The 8966-nt window shown below is 32.8% G+C and overlaps 1 protein-coding gene across 1 annotated transcript; it reads left to right on the top strand.

Annotated features, from left to right (window-relative positions):
• Positions 1-249: 249 nt before the first annotated feature.
• Positions 250-8635, top strand: LOC132543846 (major facilitator superfamily domain-containing protein 1-like). The gene is made up of 13 exons (XM_060207362.1): positions 250-265; positions 835-941; positions 1764-1864; positions 2319-2374; positions 2787-2936; positions 3093-3248; positions 3528-3643; positions 3829-3929; positions 5424-5532; positions 6630-6770; positions 7124-7263; positions 8128-8242; positions 8480-8635. Exons 1-13 carry the CDS (start codon positions 250-252, stop codon positions 8633-8635), a joined length of 1464 nt encoding a protein of 487 aa, XP_060063345.1.
• The last annotated feature ends 331 nt before the right edge of the window (positions 8636-8966 follow it).

Raw genomic sequence — 8966 nt, 5'->3', positions numbered from 1 at the left:
AGGGTAAAGTGTCGTGTCAACGAATATGTCTGCACAGTCCGGTCAATTTCTCTGCTTCCTGAGAAACAAAAATCACCACCGGCATTTTAGTACGATTTGCATATAAAATGAAAATTCCTATGACATATAAAGTGTGTGACAAAGAATGTAAAGGATATTGGTTCCCGTTTTCCGTTTTGTAAAGAAACATATATATTTTTTTTTCAAGGATAATGTCTTCAGTGCCTGGTAGTGTTCTTGTAGACCGCAATGAAAGTCGAAGATTGTAAGTATTGGTAATATCTTGTTTTTGTTTTTTATATGGGGATGTCAGTTGACTTCGCGGCGAGTTAACTAAAATGATTTTGTAACGATGTTGTGAGGTTGATCTTAGTCTTTCATATATAAACTACGTAACATGCGTTATTGTTTATAGATGATTTGGATATATCTAACGCTGTGAATACTATAATATTACTGTTTGCTCTAGGTGTTTTTAAATGTATCAAATCGTTGTCTGTATCTTTTATTGGTCTGCCTAGACTTTGTAGAGATGTGACCTTTTTATGGGTTGTTTCTAGTTTTTTCCGTTCAGCTTATGCGGCAACTAATCATTACTTGCTACAGATTTTTCAATACTATATATACACACAAGGAATATGCTTGTGCGGTATTTAATTACATTAAAAATATTAATAATACCCATTTTTGTAAAAGCAGCCTTCCCAAAATGTTGTTTTATTATTTCTTGTGGTTTTTTCAATTATGCTCAATTGGTTATGCATACGTAATATCACAGAACAACCGAGTTGTTTAACGTAAGTATATCATATTGGCCTTTGTGTAATTCTATAGGGAAATGGCGATATCTGATCCTCGTGTTCGACTGCTCTATGACGTTCGGGTGTTACTTCAACATCGACATCATCAGCGCCGTTCAGGCAGATATACAGGGTCAAGACGTGAGTAACACAATCATTCTATTGTAGTCATCTTGGACACAGATCAAACCGTACACCAAAGAGCATTCATCTCTTTTAGAATTATTATAAGCATGTAAACAATCATATTCGTTCAAACCTCTTAAATGATCGCCTTTTACAGTAGGTCAGTCACTTACCACACTTCTTCTTTGTAGTTTCCTCCTATAAAAGTGCCTCTCCTGCTACAAATATAGTAAATATTGTAAAATAAAATGTAAAATAACAGTTTAACTGGATGTGTAGAATACAATGACACATATGTACTTGTATGTCTTCAATAAAGAATACAGCAATGAAAATTATCTATATATAACAATTAGATATTTACAATGCAAATCTCCCAAATAAAACCATGTGTGACAAGGAACATGAAAAGTCGAGAGACATAGTAATATGAATGTCTATTCTGCACGTTTACGCAGAAATAAACAAACAGAAAAATAATATATATTGTATTTTTGAGTTAATTTATTTGTTTGTTTTGTTTTGTTTTGTTCTTCTTTGTATTTATCTATTTTTGGGAGATGTTTTGTTTTATTTAGTGGTTTATTTTGTGTATTATTTTAAATACTTTTATTGGTATCTAGGCTTTTTAAGATAAATCCACAAAATACACATGTACAAAGTACACGATTGAATATGCAGCACCAACTTAAGTGAAATAGTTGTAGCTGTATTCTAGATAAACTCTTCGTTATTATATGATTCCAGGATTGTTTTTATTCCAACATTAACATTTTTGTTTCATGTTGGCATACAGTTTAAAATATAACAAGATGTGATTAAATATGTCATCTTCAGACTGGAACCTGCGCAAATATAACGAATGCCACGTGTTGTGATGGGTGTCTTGGACTGGGCCCCGATAGGTACAACCAGTTGTACACCGCTTTCTCCTGGATGTAAGTATATCTGAGTCATAGAACAAATATTGGTGCTCACACCCAACAACATCTTAATGCTAACAAAATGTTTAAAAGGATTGTAAGATAGATAAAGTCAATTAATGAATTAAACTGTATCAATATAAACAAATAAATACAAAAATGCTATTTTTCTTTGGGATCATGTCATTAGAGAGAATTTGATATTTATACTATATACGGTAACAGTTTATGTTATATCTGATTATTTATACTATATACGTAACAGTTTATGTTATATCTGATAATTTATACTATATACGGTAACAGTTTATGTTATATCTGATTATTTATACTATATACGGTAACAGTTTATGTTATATCTGATTATTTATACTATATACGGTAACAGTTTATGTTATATCTGATTATTTATACTATATACGTAACAGTTTATGTTATATTGAATGATGTTGAATTGTATTTAAAACAGGAACGCACTCTTTGCCTTACCAGGAGGATATCTCATCGACAGAATCGGAAATCGAGGTAAAACTATTTTTGTTAATTAAAGTTGCATGGAACATTCACTTCTAGTGTAGGTACAATGAACACACAGGCAAATATAACATTTTATCGACTTTTTTTCTATAAAGGACGTATGTTTATTATTTGGCGCCCTCAGTAGTTCGAGGGAATATTCATCTCCAAAGGAAAGCTGATACGGATGTATATATATTATGACATGGCATTTCTTTGGAACATTTTCGGTGTGTCTTCGGGATAAATTATCACCAATGATTTCTGCCACTTATTTGAATATTCTTATGAATGTGAACCAAACAGCATGATGAATTGTCCTATTGTTCCAAAATATGTTTGGGTTTCATTATTATTTTGTAAATATGCCATTCTTAACTACAATGTATACTTACTTTCGCCCCAAATATTGTCTGTTCAGTATCTGCGATCATGGTAACAACGATGGCTACTTTCGGTACCATCCTGTTTGCTGTTGCCACTATGGATGGGATACAGGGGACGACCGCCATGTTTCCTTTGATGATATGTGGGCGTGTACTAATAGGAGCGGGAACTGGGTCGTCACTCAGTATGTTTGCCTTCATGTTTTATCGACACCTTTTCTATTGATCGTTATGCTCATCACTTATGTAATTCAATCAAACAAGACGACATCACTATTTAACACCACAGAGTAGCATGTACTTGATCAAACGTTAAGTTTTCTTTTCTTATTTTTTTGTAGTTGTTCAAGATCGCGTCGTCGCGTTTTGGTTCAAGGACAGAATCTCTTTTGTTTATGGATTTGTGATATTCGCATTACGTGTGGGAAACGTTTCAAATTTTCTTCTTACTGCTAACATCGCAAAACATTATGGAATCCAATGGGCATTTTGGATGGGTGAGTTATTCAAGTCAACCATCTACGTTTTGTCTTTATATGTATAACCCTCGTCACTACCAAGCCTCATTTCCACCCCCACCCCCTGAAATGAATAAAGAGTGCCATATTATATCTTTGTAATACTTGAATTGAATTAATTAATCAAAAGCGGTAGTCAAAGGACGTTGTCAATAGCTGTTTGACTTATAGATATAATAAAATAGGGGAAATGTGTAGGAAAAAATGTTTAAAACAGATTTTTCAGCCGCTAAGCTTTAAATATTTGAATTTTAAAAGGAACTGTAGCCTGTGTGATAGGAGTTTTATCCGCTATCAGCCTCGCTATAGTAGACTATTACGGTACTCTGCAGCTGGATGATGACTGTAAAATAAATATGAAAGCCCTGCCAGTGGTAAGTTGCAGTTTTCATTTCTAATATTAATACATTTCAATCGCAAACCACCGATTCTAATCGTTGCATAGATGATGTGAAAAATGATGATTTTCAAAACGTTGAATGAACATTTAATACGTGTGTTAATCGGTTAACCAGTGATTTTTAGTGTATACATTTACTGTTTTGTCTTCCCCATATAGTCCCGTAAGGATATCAGAGAATTTCCTGCTATTTACTGGATGATTTGTCTGATGATCATGTCCTACTATGCCAGTTATTTACCTTTCGTTTCAAACGGAACGTAAGTATTAAAAAATAACCGATTAAATATATTATCAATTTGCTAAGTGCAGAACATATATTTTATGAGATATTAAAAAGTTACAGGAAGTATAACAATTATGCTGTATTGAAGTATAACTATAACACAATGTTACAGAACGTATAACATTTATGTTGTATTGAAGTATAACTCTAACACAATGTTACAGGAAGTATAACATTTACCTTGTATTGAAGTATAACTATAACACAATGTTACAGGACGTATAACATTTATGTTGTATTGAAGTATAACTATAACACAATGTTACAGAAAGTATAACATTTATGTTGTATTGAAGTATAACTATAACACAATGTTACAGAAAGTATAACATTTATGTTGTATTGAAGTATAACTATAACACAATGTTACAGAAAGTATAACATTTATGTTGTATTGAAGTATAACTATAACACAATGTTACAGAAAGTATAACATTTATGTTGTATTGAAGTATAACTATAACGCAATGTTACAGGAAGTATAATATTTATGTTGTATTGAAGTATAACTATAACACAATGTTACAGAAAGTATAACATTTATGTTGTATTGAAGTATAACTATAACACAATGTTACAGAAAGTATAATATTTACCTTGTATTGAAGTATAACTATAACACAATGTTACAGGAAGTATAATATTTATGTTGTATTGAAGTATAACTATAACACAATGTTACAGAAAGTATAACATTTATGTTGTATTGAAGTATAACTATAACACAATGTTACAGGACGTATAACATTTATGTTGTATTGAAGTATAACTATAACACAATGTTACAGGAAGTATGACATTTATGTTGTATTGAAGTATAACTATAACACAATGTTACAGGAAGTATAACATTTACCTTGTATTGAAGTATAACTATAACACAATGTTACAGGATGTATAATATTTATGCTGTATTGAAGTATAACTCTAACACAATGTTACAGGAAGTATGACATTTATGTTGTATTGAAGTATAACTATAACACAATGTTACAGGATGTATAATATTTACCTTGTATTGAAGTATAACTATAACACAATGTTACAGGATGTATAATATTTATGTTGTATTGAAGTATAACTATAACACAATGTTACAGGAAGTATAACATTTATGTTGTATTGAAGTATAACTATAACACAATGTTACAGGAAGTATTGAAGTTTATAACTATAACACAATGTTACAGGAAGTATAATATTTACAGGAAGTATAACATTTATGTTGTATTGAAGTATAACTATAACACAATGTTACAGGAAGTATAACATTTATGTTGTATTGAAGTATAACTATAACACAATGTTACAGGAAGTATGACATTTATGTTGTATTGAAGTATAACTATAACACAATGTTACAGGAAGTATAACATTTATGTTGTATTGAAGTATAACTATAACACAATGTTACAGGAAGTATAACATTTACCTTGTATTGAAGTATAACTATAACACATTATTACAGGAAGTATATTCAGGATAGATACGGATACTCTAAAACAACTTCCTCTTACTATAATGGAGCTATATACGACACATCAGTTGTCATATCACCACTGGTTGGTAGCATACTGGTAAGTTTATAACATTGATAATAGTGAACACTTTTTTGTTGATCTTATTGTACCTATATTTAGAAACGAACGCCAGAGTGTTTTTTCTGTTATTTAAACATATACATCAAATAGTAATAACGTGATTTTGGAAGTGCATAACCTATTGCTGTCAATGTTGACAATTTTGTTATCCGAAGATTCATGGTATGGTTTCTCAATGCAAATTAGTACTTCGTATTTCGTTTCAATTTCCGTTTTGATCGCCAGCTAAAATAATTCCTTGTAGACAGAAAATAATCTGCACATGATGCGCGTGTTACTCTTGCAGCAAGTATTCCAACTTTTCTTAATTCAACATAGTTGATGATGCAGTCTGCAGTTTTACCGTTCAAGCGTCCTTTGGTCCCGAAAAGTTAACGAAAACGAAACAATGACACAAAAACTGGTTATAGTGAAAACAGTCATATACTGTTGAACCGATTTTAGTTTTTTTTTAAAATCTAAATTCATAAATGGCCGACAAGTGATAATTGATTTATAAAATGTCACGCGAGGTAACACAGTTGAATATCATTTCGTGAGCCCTCATATAGCGTTTAACGCAATATCATTCTGTTTTTGAACAAAAAAAATATTGCGAAGGAACTGAATATTGACGTCATCGTCAACATTTGTCCATAAAGTGATTAGAATATTTTGCAACAAAAATTAAAAAAAAAAAATAGCTAGTACTACTGTCTTATTTCACTCTAAACATTTCCATTTTAAAAGTTGATTAAAGAAAAAAGTTCTATTCACTGAGTTTGCTCTGCTCGAGGTAATGAACCACTATGTTTACATACGAAAATATTGCGTTTGATAAATTTGCGTTCAAGCGCAGTTATATTGCCTCGGTATGCAATTTATTTATCCAGTGTCCTACCTCCCTGCGTCTTATATATCCGAAGAGAAGAAAGATGTGCAATAGCAATAAAACACTGAAAGTCAATCAGCGGTAAAGACAGAAATATTAGAGGCAGATAAACTGAGGGATTAACGGGGGGAAGTATCGGCGTTCGAGCATCTGTCATATCTCATCTCAGTTTTACATTTGTTGTAATAATGTTCTGTTGTAGGGCGCAATAGACTGCCACGGAATCGTTCTTACTTCAATCTTTGCATTCACTCTTCCGATCTTCCCATTACTTTCCTACTGTCCAGAAATACACCCACTAGTACTCACTATCTGGATTGGCATCTCCTACACATTCGCCGGGGTAAGAATTACAGAGATTGTTTTTAAATTTAGAACGAATAATTGTAAACCAAACATATATAGTAATCCGTTTTTAGAGGGGACTCAATGCAACAAAATATGCATACTTTAAAAGTCGGACTGTACAAAACAGATTGTTTTAAAAAATGATTGTTTAACCCTTAGAAATGTGTATATATTAGTAAATATTTGCCTGTGAATATATTTTGATGTCCAAGATTGCTACAAGGTTGAATACTGATTAACTTTACGTAACATCTAGTGCACAATTGTGGATCCCATCCCCACGGGTGTCCTTTTTGTCTACCAGCACTACTTTTACTCTTGCGTTTTGCTATATGTACCGTCTTGCAGGTGTGCCTGTGGCCATGTATAATAATTGTCGTTCCTAAGAAGGCCATTGGTACTGCTATAGGAATTGCAACCTTTATCCAGGGAATGGGTATTGGCTTGACAAACCTGGTAACGGGCAAACTCCTCGGCTTCACGGAAGAGTAAGTGTAAATATCTGTATCGTGGTGAACGTTTAACAGTGCTTCTACATCTACATGTCTCTACTATTGTTCAATAATTGTGGGCGTAAAAGTTAAATGTTCTTCAAATGTAAATAATATATCATTATGGCTCTCCATGGATTGATACATCCATAATTGTCTTCCTGGGAAGGGTTGTTTTTCCTCGGGAAATCGTCTGTCTTGGGAGGGTTATTTTCCCAGTGCAAAGCACAATAACACATGAAGTTTACTATTACTACACATCCAGTGATAAATTGTGTAAATCCCTAAACTCTCTGAGGCACACGAACATCATAATCAAGCTTGTTAACACTCGTGTCTTCTTTTGCCAACGTTTCGTAGAAATTCACCTTGACATTGACAACTCCACCACCAATAAGACTTTTGCACTGTAGGTCACTACAGTTACCGACATCAACATCTCTCTCCGATTAGATTATATAAGTCATCAACGATTGCATGGCACATATAGTTGCTTTTTTCTTATTGACAGCATCGTTGTCATCAGAATTTTAGAAACATCGTTGTCTGTTGATCCGTCAAATCTTGTCATGTTATTGTTGCAGCAGATGACACTCTAACTTCAGGTTGCGTTCAAACTAGGTAATTATGGGGTTCGGGAGAATGATTTCCCCCGGGGTTATTTCCCCCAGAGGAGTCCAATTACCGTGAAATATCTTATTTATTATTATATATTGTCATGTATCATTCAATCCAATCATATCACTTGAAATGAAAGTGATGTATATTAATATTGATTATATATTAAGGAACATGTAATGCATGTAATATATGAATTAATCGATGAGATCACTTCAGGATTACTTTTTCTTATCTTTACAGCCCCAATAAGGAGTCCCTAATACACAAATACCAAAAGATGTTTTGGTTGTTACTGAGCATGTGTCTTTTCTGTACACTCTGTTCTGTAGTCCTCAACATTCTCGACCTCACAAAGGTACAGTTGTCTTACATATATATCATAAACAAAAATAATGAAGAGTTTCCAAACTTGATACACGTATCATTGAGAATCGAAACTTTTGAAGAATAGAACTATTATAGCTACTATGGAAGAAATGTCAGAATGCAACTGTCAAAAGAATAATCCCAAAGTTTTAGCTCTGACATGTGAACGTTGTGACTGTAAAATGAGCCTATGGAATGAATTATTTTATTGTATTATATCTTTCAGGAAAGAAAATTAAACAGACGACTAGCAAAGAAGAGTGTCAAAGAAATGAAAAACTTCGCTGATGAAAAATCTCCTCTTATGACAGATGCTCCTAGTATACAGAGTTATGTATCCATAGACGCTAGTAATGTGGACCTCGCTCCAGGAATACAATGATATGGCTTGAATATTTGACACGGGCACCAAGCTCAATTAAAATGGAACCAACTCTGGAACTATGACTTTAACCCAGTGTTTGGCACCGAGCCAAACTGAAACGGAGCTCACTTCAGGAATAGAGTGATATTGGAGCTAATGTTTTACGCGAGAGTAATGAAATCAAACCAGGAAAACAAGTGATATTAACATTGTAATGTTTGACACTTGCATATACACACATACTTCGACTAACTACAAAAGTACTGTGATTACCTTGTGTGATATTGGGTATCGGATGATGTACTGATTCCAGGTACATACAGTTGTAAATCTATTATGACACATCAAC

This window comes from Ylistrum balloti, unplaced genomic scaffold (genome assembly GCF_031769215.1).
Source record: "Ylistrum balloti isolate Yb309-2 unplaced genomic scaffold, AGI_CSIRO_Ybal_v1 Utg369772, whole genome shotgun sequence".
NCBI classification, from domain to species: domain Eukaryota; kingdom Metazoa; phylum Mollusca; class Bivalvia; order Pectinida; family Pectinidae; genus Ylistrum; species Ylistrum balloti.
Note: the sequence above shows the minus strand (reverse complement) of the source record. Positions and strands in the feature narration are given on the sequence as shown.

Excerpts from the sequence above, each read along its gene's own strand:
- LOC132543846 (XM_060207362.1), top strand. Across the intron at positions 3,930-5,423 it reads CCTTTCGTTTCAAACGGAAC|GAAGTATATTCAGGATAGAT; the intron begins GTAAGTATTAAA and ends ACATTATTACAG. Across the intron at positions 6,771-7,123 it reads TCTCCTACACATTCGCCGGG|GTGTGCCTGTGGCCATGTAT; the intron begins GTAAGAATTACA and ends ACCGTCTTGCAG.